General features: G+C 37.6%; 1 protein-coding gene across 1 annotated transcript in view; it reads left to right on the forward strand.

Moving 5' to 3' along the window:
• CHD7 (chromodomain helicase DNA binding protein 7) overlaps positions 1-15,398 on the forward strand; it is a 203,949-nt gene that overhangs the window by 149,946 nt on the left and 38,605 nt on the right. The window contains exons 11-20 of the mRNA XM_063299329.1: positions 670-807; positions 903-1,024; positions 1,319-1,562; positions 2,253-2,429; positions 2,745-2,888; positions 7,583-7,838; positions 11,923-12,133; positions 12,822-13,017; positions 13,213-13,380; positions 14,200-14,379. Of these exons, the coding sequence (XP_063155399.1) occupies positions 670-807; positions 903-1,024; positions 1,319-1,562; positions 2,253-2,429; positions 2,745-2,888; positions 7,583-7,838; positions 11,923-12,133; positions 12,822-13,017; positions 13,213-13,380; positions 14,200-14,379 (1,836 nt within the window). The remainder of the gene's footprint in view (positions 1-669; positions 808-902; positions 1,025-1,318; positions 1,563-2,252; positions 2,430-2,744; positions 2,889-7,582; positions 7,839-11,922; positions 12,134-12,821; positions 13,018-13,212; positions 13,381-14,199; positions 14,380-15,398) is intronic.

Consider the following 15,398-nt stretch of genomic DNA (forward strand, 5'->3'; position numbering starts at 1 on the left):
GGGCTTTCACAAAATATTCCTCACAGAAGATTTATGCTTAAAAATAGAAGAGGTGTTTGGCCTGCCTAGAGCCATCAGGGAGAACTTAGGTTGTCTTCAGTTATAACTTCTTGTTAACGTTAAAAGGAAAAAGAAAAAGTCTGGCTGTAGTTTCAGCTTACAGGGGAATGATTTTCAGTTGCCCAACTTTTATACATACTATTGTTAAGCAGTTCTAATGTTTTTCCATCTCAGCCATTTATTATGCTGCCTTGGAATCTTTCCCTGGTGCTCACCCTGGCACATCTCAAAACCATTTGAGCTTCTGGTCCATGCTCATTGCAACTGCTCTGTTGGAAAACTACTTTTCTTACTGTTAATAATTCAGCGCACTCACCAATGAACATTGTGTGTTTTACTCTGACAGCCCTTACTTAGTTTTCTGTAAGGTCAATCATCTGTGAATTCACAGATTGTCACTCAAAGAACTGCAATTATAGTAAGTAATCAGTAACTTTAAAAAGTGATGTAATAAAGTACTTTCTAAGATTATATACTGTTTTTACCCTAAAAATAGAAGGTCAATGAAATATGCTAAGTTTTATTTAGTTTACAGAATTCCAGTGCAGTTGATTATATTCACTGACTTTCATTTAATTATTTTGTTTCCTTTTTTTCCTTAAAAAAAAGCCTGTGACTCATTATTTGGTGAAATGGTGTTCACTTCCATATGAAGACAGCACATGGGAATTAAAGCAAGACATAGATCAAGCTAAGATTGAAGAATATGAGAGGCTAGTGGCTAGGGAGCCAGAAACAGAACGCGTGGTAAGATTTAGCTTTGTACTGAAGATGTTTCTTAATAGTGGCTTAATAATATCATTTATGGAAACCACTAATACGATTTGCTGAATCTGAAATAGGAGCGGCCTCCTGCTGATGACTGGAAGAAATCAGAGTGTTCCAGAGAATATAAAAACAACAACAAACTCAGGGAATACCAGTTGGAAGGAGTAAACTGGCTTCTTTTCAACTGGTACAACACGTATGTAACATGCATTCATTGTAAAAGAGCAGAATGTCTAGTTTGTTCAAATTTAATATCCTTGTGACATAATAGGTGTGTGTACGTGTATGTGTGCAGGTGTATTTTAAACCTTGAAGTGATTTTATTCTTTTTTAAGAATGTTTGACTTAACACTATTTCAATTCTGCATGTAAGTTTCCTTATGATAGATGGGAGTCTTTTTACATTAAAATAAACTAAGGAAGTATGTTTTGTAAATCTCATTTGGGGAGCTGAATTATAATTTCATTACTGAACATTTATTCATTGCAGGCGCAACTGCATTTTAGCAGATGAAATGGGATTGGGGAAGACTATCCAATCCATTACATTTCTCTATGAGATATACTTAAAAGGAATCCATGGTCCATTTTTGGTTATTGCCCCATTGTCTACAATCCCCAATTGGGAAAGAGAATTCCGTACCTGGACAGAGTTGAATGTTGTTGTGTATCATGGGAGCCAAGCCAGTCGAAGGACAATTCAGTCATACGAAATGTATTTCAAAGACCCACAGGTGAATATTCTTAGTATAATAAAGTATGACTTCTAAAAAAACTATTTTTCCTAGTTGGTTATTGCCTTTCATTGTTTCAAAAAATAAAGTCAGGATTAGAAAAGTGGTTGCCAAGGGGAGATGTTTTCCATAAATTCAACATACACAAGTATTACTCTGTTAAGAGTTCCTAAATTTCCTAAAAAAGTAGAATACAATTTTTTCACTGTGATTAAGCAAAATTAAGAATTTTTGTGTTTCTTTCACATCAAAAAATCAGGAGGAGTCTGGTAGCACTTTTTCCAACTAACGAGTTTTATTAAAAAGCATAAGATTTCGTGAGCTGCGGCTCCCTTCATCAGATTCATAGAGTGGCTAGACTGATGTAGGATATAAATTGAGGTGAGTGGAGAGTAAGGGTTGTTTATGCAGATCCAGGTTACTAATACGGCTCTTCTCCCATAATTTTCACATTATCAGTATTCTTTAGAATCTGGTACTGTTGGTACTGTTTATAAAGAATCCACAGTGTTATAGTGGCTTTCAACTTCCAAAGCAAATTGTTCGGGAAACCTGTAAGTTTAAGAGCAGGATTTAGGTATTATCCACAACTCTCTCATCACTAGTCGGTGAATATTTTTGAAAGAAAACATAGGTTCCTTTGAAAGCATAGGTTGTTTTAACCTTATATAATAATTTCTGTACTTTTAGGGTCGTGCAATTAAAGGATCATACAAATTTCATGCCATCATTACAACGTTTGAAATGATTTTGACTGATTGTCCTGAGCTCCGTAACATTCCATGGCGTTGTGTGATCATTGATGAAGCTCACAGGCTGAAGAACAGAAATTGTAAGCTGCTAGAAGGGCTCAAAATGATGGACCTGGTGGGTATTGATACTCTTAAAGCTCCAAGAGAAGTCTTTTTATTTTGGCCATTTGAATTCCAGGTTTTGTTTTGTTTGGTTTTTTACAATTTTCCAGGTTTTGTTGTTAAAAATTTCCAGTTTTCATTGTTACAATTTTCCAGTTTTTGTTGTTACAATTTTCCTGCTTGAGAGAAGGCTATGAAGCACTTACAATTGTTCATTAGCACACTTTAGAGTATCCATTGATAATATGTAAAATGCAGTTGCAAAAAAGGAAAAAAATAGACATGAAATAGTTTTAAATTTGAACATTTCTGACTCATTTTTTTGCAGGAACACAAGGTGCTTCTAACAGGTACTCCTTTGCAAAACACTGTAGAAGAGCTTTTTAGCTTGCTCCATTTCTTGGAACCAAGTCGTTTTCCTTCAGAAACCACTTTCATGCAAGAGTTTGGTGATCTAAAAACTGAGGAACAGGTAAATTATTCCACAGTATTTCTTTCCAATTGTATGGAAATATAATTGCTACCAAAAAAAAAAAGTAATGTGGGGAGAAGAAAAATAAGCAAAAGAATTTCTTATTTTTCTATAACTCTGTCAAATTATTTATTTATTTGTTTATTTAAATTTATTGGCCACACAACTCCAGTGGACTCCGGGCAGTGTACAAAACTAGAAAAAAACCCATAAAAACAGCGAAAAATGTTAAATCAGACAGACATCATGGAGGATAAGATTTAGAAAAATGTTCTAAAAGTTGTTTCCTATCCTCATGATCACTTAGGTAGCAGGGGATTCAGCCTCCTTCTCCCTAGAGCAATCATTAGTATAAGTAGATCGATAACATAAGGCAAACGTCCGCAGAAACCTAACCTTTTGAGTTCAAGAACAGAAGCTACTGTGTCAGAACCGATCACTGAAGGATTTATTCTAGACTGAGAGGAACCAGTCAGTTTTCCTTCATCCAAAGAGTTTTAGCAGCCATTCTAAATACATTTATTTATTTATTTAGTTATTTCATTTCTATAGCCGCTCATCTCAGCAAGTGATTCTGGACGGCTTACAACAACAAAACTATAAAACAGTTAAAACAATTACAATTAAAACAATTAAAATATAAAATAAATACAAAATAAATATACATAGCTGCCAAGTAAGCAATGTATGGATGTTAATACAGCCAAGAGGCGGGACCATCCACACACTCAAGGCCCCAGGCCTGGGCACAAAGCCAGGTCTTCATGGCCTTATGAAAGGCCAACAGGGTTGGGGACATCCTAATTTCTGGAGGAAGAACGTTCCAGAGGGCAGGAGCTACGGAAGAGAAAGCACGCCTTCTAGTTCCCGCCAACTGACACTCCCTGGCTGATGGGACCTGTAACATACCCAACCTGCTAGATCAAATTGGACGGATAGAAACAACTGGGAGAAGGCGGTCCCTTAGGTAACCCAGTCCCAAGCCATAAAGGGCTTTAACGGTGACAACCAGCACCTTGAATTGCACCCGGAAGCACACCGGCAACCAATGCAGCTCATGTAACAATGGTGTTACATGTGTTGAGTATCCAACACCATTTACTATCTGTGCGGCTATATTCTGCACCAGTTGAAGCTTCCAAATGCTCTTCAAGGGCAGCCCCATGTAGAGCACATTACAGGAGTCCAGACAGGTTACGAGGGCATTAGTGACTGTGAGCAAAGCCTCTTGGTCTAGGAATGGGCGCAGCTGCCACACAACCTGAAGGTGTGCAAAGGCCCTCCTAGCCACGGCTGCCACCTGCTCTTTGAGCAGGAGCCGTGAGTCTACAAGGAACTCCAGATTGCGCACCAGATCTGTCTGGGGCAGTGCAACCCCATCCAGAACCAAAGATGGAAAAACCTTTCCACCGGGAGGCCTACCAACCCAAAGCTACTCAGTCTTGCTTGGGTTGAGTCGAAGCCCATTGCACCCCATCCAGGCCCTTACAGCCTCCAGGCACTGGGTCAGGACATCCACAGTATCACTTAGGCGGTCTGGGGTAGAGATAAAAAACTGAGTATCATCAGCATATTGATGGTAACTTACCCCAAACTGTCGGATCACCTCCCCCAATGGTCTCATGTAGATGTTAAATAGGAGAGGGGAGAGAACTGAGCCCTGAGGCACCCCACAAAGTAGGGGACGTGGGCTGGACCTCTCCCCCCACATCAACACCGATTAGAACCAACCCCGGAGGAAGGAGGAGAACCAGCACAATACTGTGCTGCCCACCCCCAACTCCCGAAGCCGGTCCAGAAGGATACCATGATCGATGGTATCAAAGGCAGCTGAGAGGTCAAGAAGAGCAAGAATGGTCGCACTGCCCCCATCTCGCTCCCGCCAGAGGTCATCTAAGAGTGTGATCAATGCTGTCTCAGTCCCATAACCTGGCCTGAACCCTGACTGAAAAGGGTCCAGATAATCCGCTTCATCCAGGGTCCTCTGCAGCTGCCATGTGACCACTCTCTCCACATTCTTCCCCAAAAAGGGGAGGTTGGAGACTGGACGAAAACTGTCCAGGCTGGTTGGGTCGAGCAATGGCCCCTTGAAGAGAGGATGCACCACCGCATCCTTAAGAGCCGGCAGGACCACCCCCTCTCTCAAAGAGGAATTAACCACCGCCCAGACCCAGTCACGTGCCTCCTCCCAGGCATCCTTGACCAACCAGCAGGGGCATGGATCTAATACAGAAGTGGCTGTGAGGGCCCTGTCCACTTCCTGAGGTGCAACCGGATCAAACTCCCCCCCGATAACCATGCCAGATTTCGCCCCCGTATCCTCCACTGGCCCTGCCTTAAAGCTGGAGTCCAGTGTAGAGTGAATGCGATGCTGTTTATCTGCTAGATGAACAGCATATTCCTCACAGCAACCCTGCAGGTAAAGCTCAGTATTACTCCCTCCAAGGAGGGACCGAGTCACCCAAAATAGGGCCACCTGACGGCAATCCGTAGAAGCAATAAGAGTGGAGAAATAACCTTGTTTCACTGCCCTTACCGCCACGAGGTAGGCTCTAATAGCTGCTCTAGCTCGTGTTCAGTCATCTTCGCTCCCCGTCTTCCGCCAGTGGCGCTCCAGGCATCTCTTAGCCCTCTTAAACCTCCTCATCTCCTCCGTAAACCACGGGGAGCCACGGGAGCCATGGGCACGGAGAGGCCGCTCAGGCATGATCCGATCCAAGGCCATAGCTGCTCCTACATTCCACGCGGCCACCAAGGCCTCAGCTGGACTCTGCAGCAGACTTCCCGGAACAACTCCAAGCTCCCTCTGAAACCCAATTGGGTCCATCAGTCACCTAGGGCGGGCCGATCTAATAGGCTCCGCCTCCCTGTGGAGGGGTTTGGTGCTGAGAACTGAAGGCTCACCAGGCAGTGATATGACCATGACAAGGGAGACACTAAGATCTCCCCCAATTTCAGAGCACTCTGCCACTGCTCCGACAGAAAAACCAGGTCAGGTGAATGACCATCATTAGGCGTCAGGCCTTGGATTACTTGGGACCCATGGCTGTCATGGTGACCATGAACTCCCGAGCTACATCCGACCCTGCCCCCAAGGAAGGCAGGTTGAAATCCCCCAAGACCATAAGCTTGGGGAACTCTACCGCCAACCCAGCTACAGAGTCAAGGAGCTCAGGCAGGGAGGTTGCTATGCAGCAGGAAGGCTGGTACAATAGCAACACTCCCAGCTGATCCCTAGAGCCCAACTTAACAAACAGGGTCTTGCACCCGGCAATCTGAGGAGCAGCACCCCTGAATGCCTCCCAAGTGTCTCGGATGACCATTGGCACCCCACCACCCCTACCCTGGACTCTCGGTTGGTGCCACACCAGGTAACCAGGTGGGCACATTTCAGAAAGGGGGACTCCCCCTTCCTCTCGCAGCCAGCTCTCCTCTTCCATTTACCTGGAAGTAAGTCCCATTGTTACATGATGCTTTACATCTGAACAAAACTGCATAAAATTATGGTGACAAATACAGTTCTTAATTTAGTTTGTCAAATACTGAAGAAATATTAGAAAATAATAGTAACAAATTTTGAAAAATTCCTTAGAGTAACAGTTTTGTTTTTATTGGAACAAAAATGTTTTATGACTAGTTGGTTTTATACTTTATTATTATTATTGTGAAAAAATAAATTTAAACTTTTTAAAAATTATAATAACTTGTAATTTTTAAAAACATTCTGTATAAATGTAAACAATTCAGTGAAGTTTACTGGAATATGAGCATCAGCCTATTATTATTTAAAATGTATTAATATTTACAGTGATATTTAAAACCCAAAGTAAAATAATAGCAACTATTTAAAAATAGGACAATTTCTATAGCACTTAAAACAGTTTGAAAAATAAGTCAGCTGGAATTTAGCTGTTAGTTTAGTAATCTGGAGATTAGTAGATTGGAGAAACCGGATAAAGAATTTTTTAAAAATGAAGTATGCAAAAAAAAGTTACTAATATGTTAGTTCGCACCACAGCAATACAAAATGTTATTGCAGAAGAAAGAATATACCCATAATACATTGTTTAATAAATGTAGCATGTAAACTACAAGGATTTTTAAACCATTGGCTGTACTATTGTGGTATCACATTGGCCTCTCTTATTTACTATAATTTAATTATTATTAATCCTGAAAAATATAGGCATGATGAAATCTGACGTAATTAAGATTTCTTTAGTTGTAAAACAACTCTAGTGCATATTAATTGCTCTCTGTGTGAATTCTACTTCTGTGTTAGTTAATACATGTTTTAGTACACACTAATATAGTAAACAGTCTGTTTAACAGAACTTTGTTTAGTTGACTTTGTATACAATTGACAAATGTTCAGTTCAGACTTCATCCCATTATCAGGCTAATGTCCATTAAATCAAGTGTGTTTCTATGAAATTGGGATTTTACTGCAAATGACACCATTCATATCAATTATATAATAATGCAAATAATGTAAATTTGGATTTAATGGACATTTGGATTTAACAGACACCTCATTTCCCCAAATCCTCTGTTAAATAGAAGATTTACTATAATGAAGATATTTCGTAAACACTGTTTGCAGCATAATAGAAAATTATGGGAAGACGCGAATAATATATAAGGGTACTGATAATAAAAATTGAAAAATGTAATAGAAACATTTATTTTATCAGGTTCAAAAACTCCAAGCAATCTTAAAACCAATGATGTTGAGACGGCTCAAAGAAGATGTGGAGAAGAACCTGGCACCCAAGGAAGAAACTATTATTGAAGTTGAATTGACAAACATTCAGAAAAAATACTACAGAGCTATTCTTGAAAAAAATTTCACATTTTTGTCAAAAGGAGGTGGTCAAGCAAATGTTCCTAATCTGTTAAACACTATGATGGAACTGAGAAAATGCTGCAACCATCCATACCTTATAAATGGTATGCTTGTTTTCCCTTATTTTACAATAAGGTATCTGTGCAAGGACTATAGTATGTATATATGTATGTATTTAATATGTCCGCCCATCTCACTTGTGTATGACTCTGGGCGGTGTATATAGTTAAAATAAAGCTACAATCACAGCCTTCCACCATTGAAACCAATTAAAAAATAGTTAAATGCTACATTTAAAAGAATACGATAACAAAAAGACAGGGGAAAGTGCAAACTATATACAGTGTAACTATTTAATGTACTCCACACTTCCTTGAGATCCCCAAGCACGTCCAAGTTTTTTTTCTATATTGTTTTTTATTAAAGTTTACAGATACAAAGATAAAAAACTAAGAAAAATATAAAAATAAAAAAAAAGTGCAGAGAAAGGAAATTGAAAAGAAAAAAGAAAAGAGATATATAAAGAAATGACTTCCCCGTTCATCGAGACAAGTACAAATAATTTCAGTAACTATCTTACGTTGTACTATCACCTTCTCTGATAGTACAACATAAGATCTCTTCTTCCTATATGTCGTCTCTTATCTATAAACAAATTATAAAGCCTCGTTATTCAATCCTAATCAGCAAAAGTCCATTAAGAGTTACCAGAAATAACAACATACATATTTTAACCTTAATCAGATAAACCAACTTTATTTTCCTTTCCTTTTAACATAGTAACTTATCACTTCCTCTAAAAATGCAACAACAGATCTCCCCATATCTTATCAGTTATCTATAAACAAATCTTTAAAACCTCATCATTCGGTTCTGGTCAAGAAAAATCCATTAAGAGCTACCAGAAACATTATCATATATATTTTAACCTTGATCAAATAAACCAATTTTATATTCCTTCCCTCCGCTTTTAAAAATCTTGATCTTTAATTCCTTTAAATAGTGTCCCAAAAGTTGATTTCTTTTCATTTTCTCTTTGTCTCTTCTCAGAAACTCCTTCATAAATTTAACATGTCTCTTTTGTAAATCCAAGATAAGAAAGTTATCCAAGTCACTCTTCTGGTTTGTTATTTGTATATGCCTTTTAATTATTAAGGCATCAGCTGGTTTCATTTATAAATCCATTGTAGCATATTTTTCTATATTATTCTTGTAATAATGTATGTATGTTTACATTCACATTCAAAACAGTCTCAGACTTGTCCTCTTCTATTACTTCTTTTAAATCCATTTTTATTATAACAGACAATCTTAAAAGTAACTTCTGAGTGCATTGTTCCCAAATATCCTTGAATTCTTCCAAAGTTAGAATGTTTTGCTCCATTCTATATTAGTGGGTCTCTTCTCCTTTAATTATCCAAATTTTGAGGGCCTTCCAGAAGGCCCTAACCCTCCAGGGCAATGTTGTTCCAGAGGGCGGGTGCCATGGCAGAAAAGGTTCTCTTTCTGGATCCTGCCAAACGAAGCTTCTTGGCTAACAGGACCCGCAACATGGCCCTTCTCCCAGACCTGATGGGATGGGTAGATGTAATTGGGGAGAGGCGAGTATTTATGTTAATTGGGGAGACATAATTGGTGAGTATAATTGGGGGGAGGAGAGATAAGTATAATTATTTAATTATATCTACTTCAGTGAACAAAATATAGAGAAGAGGCAGGGCAGGAATCAGTTTTGTAGAATTATAAGTGGCAGCAAGAATTTCTGGGTATGCAAGTTTAATTAAAGCTACCAAAAGTGCTTGCAAATCATCTTACTGACCCTTGTCAATATTTATCCTGCTTAAATGTCCTAAAAATGTGTGATTTCCTGTTAAGAACTCTGGTATGAGCATGCCATGTCCCAAAAAGTACTAATATCTACTTTAATGTGGATAAATAACAATGCTTTATATTTTCATCAAGTGTATTTGTTTGCAAATGAAGCATAGTATTTTGGAACTCTAGCCACCATCACTTACTCTAACTTGTCTCAAAGGATTATTAAATTAAAGTTATAACTCAAAACTCTTTTTTGAGGAAACTAGATGTGTAAATACTCACCTTGATAGAAGTGATGAGAAAGTAAAGTAAGATCCTTCATTTTCTGCAAGAATTCTTGAAGTACCTTAAATACCTGCAGTAGCTACTTTTCTCATTAACTCCTCTTTGGTGAACTCAACATGATGTTTTAAGACGCATTTGGTTATTCCTATAATATAACACTGTAGAAATTTAGCTCTTTTCCTTTATTAATATATTACAGCCTAGCTACCATTGTACCATTATGTCAACTTTGACGTATTTTCCTTCCTGTTGCAAACTGTGAATAGTACAGATCTTTGGTCAAATAGGTAATACTATCATGCCTTTAAAGAAGTGTGATTTAGAAGTGATTCTTAAATACTAATTGGCACCTTTTACTTTACTGGGGGGGGGGAGTGGGGGGAGAAGGGGAAGGTCTAGTGTAGTCCAGTGGCAGAATTTTAATATATGCAGATTTTTTACAGCAACTCACAGATACTAAACTTGAACTTAACCAAGTTCACTACTTTCTTTGACTATTTGCTTATTTGGTAACTTTCTATTGCAAAAAAAGTACAAACTAAATGTTAAAGATGAAACCTGGGCAAGAAAGCATCAGTAAATGAATGTTTCATCACTTTCTGTTGAGAAGATCACTGTTTCTGTTTGGACTTAACTATTGATTCCTGGACACAAGTTTATATTATTTACAGACTCAATTTTTTTAAAACAAATTGTATATTTGAAGAGGCTCTAAATGTTCTGTTCTATTCAATCTCCAAATGCAAGGTCTAGCTAAGTATTAACTTACTTGAATGATTGTATCCTTGTCTTATGACAATAATCAACCCAGATGCCTTTCTTGTATCTTCAAGCCAGGTGCCATTGTTTTCATAAAGAAATGATTTCCTAGTTAGTTTTAAAAGGGCATTTGTTTTTGTCAACAACTGCCTTATAAGTTAATAAATGTAGAATACTGCGTAGATACTTGTCACATCTAAATTGAAGCACATAATAAAAAATCAACTCAGCTTATTAATATAGAGAAATCATGGTTCATTCAATGAAAAAAGCAGAATAAATGAAGTTGTTGATAGATCAAAGCATAACATTGTCTAAACCAAAATAATTCTACACACTATGATAGTGACTAGAAATAATTGATTTAAGAAACAAGTATGGATTTCTGCTTTCCACTGTGGATGCCTATTACAAAGTATTGTAACAGATACAACAGAATTCTAATGCTCCGTTGGACAAATGTTCCTACTATATTTTAACACTGATTTCCAACATTGAGTTACTCATACTAATAGTTTTTCATTAATAAGATGTGGACATCATTGATGCATTATGTTCTTGTTTTCAGTATTAAGACAATCAGATTACAAAAGAAAACAAATCAGCCACATTTTAAGCTTGTAAAGACCTTGTAATAATGATTTTAAGATGTCTTGAGATTTTTAATATACTTCTCTCCCAGATGACCAAAACTTCCAGGTTCTGGCTGAATTCCAATGAGATAACTCATATTTAATGAAGTGGTAGAGGAACCATGAATTGTTCAGTGTGTGTTGCCCTTATTTTGTTAGATTGTACCTATAAGCTTTTCTTTTGGGGACATTTTTACTGTCATTATGATCTTCAGCTATTCATTTTGCTACAAAATAGTCCTTACGTGGTAGATGTAGAAGTCATTCAGTTTGGGATTTGTTTCTTGCTACAGTGCAGTTAATGTAACCTATAATTTGGATGGTTAGTAATGGTATGTAAAAACACTTTTTAAAAAAAAGAATTGGTTTTGCCATTATATTCTCTGTCTAGCTGTTATATATTGTACTTATGTTCTTAATTTACTAATTAATTATTCAATCACTCTCTGCTCCCTAATTTGTTATGACTTCTGGCTTGGCACCTCTGTGTTGTTGTGAAACTTGTTTGCTGGAAGCTTTGGTTTGGTTTGTATTTATGTGTTTTCCATGCTAAATTTAATTAAATAAATGCAGCTATATAAATATATATTTACATATAAAACTCTTATACATTGTATGGGGAACTGGAAGTAAATTCATAATTTTATTAATAAAACCTTTAGAGTATTCACATATTGCTGTCCAATCTTTGCAGGTGCTGAAGAGAAAATTTTGGAAGAGTTTAAAGAAACACACAATCCTGACTCTCCAGATTTTCAGCTCCAGGCAATGATCCAGGCTGCTGGCAAGCTAGTTCTGATTGACAAGTTGCTGCCAAAATTGAAGGCTGGTGGCCACAGGGTGCTTATCTTTTCCCAGATGGTACGCTGCTTGGACATATTAGAAGACTACCTCATTCAAAGACGGTGAGAACAACAGCATAATTTAAGTTTAGGAAATAATGGTTATTCATCGTTCCCTTGTGTATTTAACCTGCATTGCACAGAGAAGGAAAATTTTATAGGAATATTTTACAGTAAAGTAAGAAAATACCGAAACAAATCAATAATTGTGTCATTAATTCTAACTCTTTGCTGACTGTCATAGCGTATCACCTTTTATTTTAGACTTTATAATACTTCTAGAATAAAACAAGATTAAAACTTGTTTTCTACTATATGTAACAGACTCTAGTAAAAATTAGTCCATAAAACAGTCTCTAATCATAGATTTTCAAAAATGTTTTCTTCCTTTATTATTCTTTTGAATTGGAACCATTTTCAGCCTCTTAATTCTGGGTGAAATAGCCAATTAAGTATATCAATAACATTTTTTTTCTGTAACTTTGTGTAATTTTCTGAAATTTGACATACATTTTTAAAACAAGAAAAATGTCTGTAAAAGGCCGAACATGGGAATGATGCCCTTCTTGTAACCTCTCCTTCTCCCTACTCATTTTGTATACTTCCCTTTACATGCTAGAATTGAAATTTGAGCTGTAAAGTTGCAAAAGTTAATAAGAAAAGCTGTATTTGCTGAGTAGAGAACAATGATTTCAGTCTTGATTTACTGGCACAGAGGGTATATCTTTTTAATACTGCCTTGTTTTCATAGGTATCCTTATGAACGAATTGATGGCAGAGTAAGAGGCAACCTTCGCCAAGCAGCTATTGATAGGTTTTCCAGACCTGATTCTGACAGATTTGTTTTTCTACTATGCACAAGAGCAGGTGGCTTGGGGATTAATCTTACTGCTGCTGATACCTGCATCATTTTTGATTCAGATTGGAATCCTCAAAATGATCTTCAGGTAATATTGTAAAAGGCAGTTGACACAGAGTATTTCCTTAGTGCTCCCCCTATCAGAATTTATTGCTCAGGTAGTACGTTCTGTTTGAGCTCTTTAAAATTCTTTTAAAAAAGCATTGTTCTAACATTTATTCATTTTACTACCCATTTTAATGTGTTAAAATGTTTTTACAAATCTAATTTCATTATTTTCCAGGCTCAGGCTCGATGTCACAGGATAGGACAGAGCAAATCAGTGAAAATCTACAGATTAATAACAAGGAATTCTTATGAAAGGGAAATGTTTGACAAAGCAAGCTTAAAACTTGGTCTTGATAAAGCTGTGCTTCAGTCCATGAGTGGAAGAGAGAATGCTACAAATGGGGTAAGGATATATGCCTCCTTTCCTTTCCTTTCCTTTCCTTTCCTTTCCTTTCCTTTCCTTTCCTTTCCTTTCCTTTCCTTTCCTTTTATAGCTTTTAAAAAAAAGCATAATGTTTCCCTTGAGTAGAGCTTGACTCCTGATGATTACACATTTACATCCATGCTGTTTTGTTTGCAATAATATGGAATATGGTAGTCGCTCATATTCTTATTTTAGGATAAACGTCTCAGTCTGGTCTACAGCTCTGGGATTTCCTGATCGTCTTCCATCCAGGTATTAAAAGGGTCTGATACTGCTTGGATTTTCAAGATCAGCCGAAGCTATCTGGTTCCTCCTCTTATTGCCAACTATATTATCCCATCCAAGCCTTCCACCTAAATGTTCTAATTAAGGAGGAACTAGTAAATAGTAAGAAACAATATTTATTACAATGCCTTTCATGTTCAGTTGTTTTGGGGAAAAAAAAATCCATCCTTTGTTTACATTGAGAGGGAATAAGTGTAGACCAGCGATCACTTTATTTTAAATTTCATCAAAGGTGGGAGTGTGGCAGAAGAAGGAGAAAGTTAGGATCCAGCAGATCTGCAGCTTCACTTCAACTTTAGGAAAAGGTGGCCTCCTTAACCAGCAGGAAGGAGAGTACCATTTTGAATTTCTTCTGACTTCGAAGGAGAAATGATACTGGGATAAAATCCTAGAGACCCTAGAATTTCCTAATCCTAATTATACTTGTTAAGAAAATAAAAAGATTGTTTCTTTGATAGTGATAAATATTAAAACAAAAATAAAAAGGCAACTCCTTCTCCTCACAAATTATAGGTTCAGCAGCTTTCCAAAAAAGAAATAGAGGATCTTTTGAGGAAAGGGGCTTATGGTGCTTTAATGGATGAAGAAGATGAAGGGTCCAAATTTTGTGAAGAGGATATAGATCAAATTCTTTTGCGGCGGACACACACAATCACAATTGAGTCTGAGGGAAAAGGCTCCACATTTGCAAAGGTGGGTATTAAAAATAATTATTTTCCAGATTAATCGGAAGCATATATAACTGATCTTTCCCATGGATAGCCCTGAATATAGGCATACCCTTAAATTCCACTGTTGTTGTTGTTGTTCAGTTGTTAAGTCGTGTCTGACTCTTCGTAATCCCATGGACCATAGCACGCCAGGCCTTCCTGTCCTCCACTGTCTCCTGGAGTTTACTCAGATTCATGTTCATTGCATCAATGATGCTATCTAACCATCTCATCCTCTGCCATCCCCTTCTCCTTTTGCCTTCAGTCTTTCCTAGCATCAGGGTCTTTTCCAGTGATTCCTCTCTTTGCATTAAGTAGCCAAAGTATTTGAGCTTCATCTTCAGTATCTGTCCTTCCAATGAGCAGTCAGGGTTGATTTTGTGTAGGATTGACTGATTTGACCTCCTTGCAGTCCAAGAGACGCTTAAGATTCTTCTCCAGCATCACAGTTTGAAAGCATCAATTCTTTGGCACTCAGCCTTCCTTATGGTCCAACTCTCACACAGTGATATATCACTACTGGGAAAACCATAGCTTTGATTATATGGACCTTTGTCGGCAAGGTGATGTCTCTGCTTTTTAACATGCTGTCTAGGTTTGCCATAGCTTTCTTTCCAAGGAGCAAGCGTCTTTTAATTTCATGGCTGCAGTCACTGTCTGTGGTGATCTTGCAGCCCAAGAAACTAAAATCTGTCACTGCTTCCATTTCTTTCTTTTCTATCTGCCAGGAAGTGATGGGACCAGATGCCATGATCTTAGTTTTTTTAATGTTGAGTTTCAAGCCAGCTTTTGCACTCTCCTGTTTCACCCTCATCAAGAGGCTCTTTAGTTCCTCTTCACTTTCTGCCATTAGATGGTATTGTCCGCATATCTGAGGTTGTTGATATTTCTCCCGGCAATCTTAATTCCAGCTTGTGATTCATTCAGCCTGGCATTTCTCATGATGTACTCTGCATATAAGTTAAATAAGCAGGGTGACAAAATACAGCCTTGCCGTACTCC

The sequence above is a fragment of the Candoia aspera genome, chromosome 3 (genome assembly GCF_035149785.1).
Source record: "Candoia aspera isolate rCanAsp1 chromosome 3, rCanAsp1.hap2, whole genome shotgun sequence".
NCBI lineage: Eukaryota > Metazoa > Chordata > Lepidosauria > Squamata > Boidae > Candoia > Candoia aspera.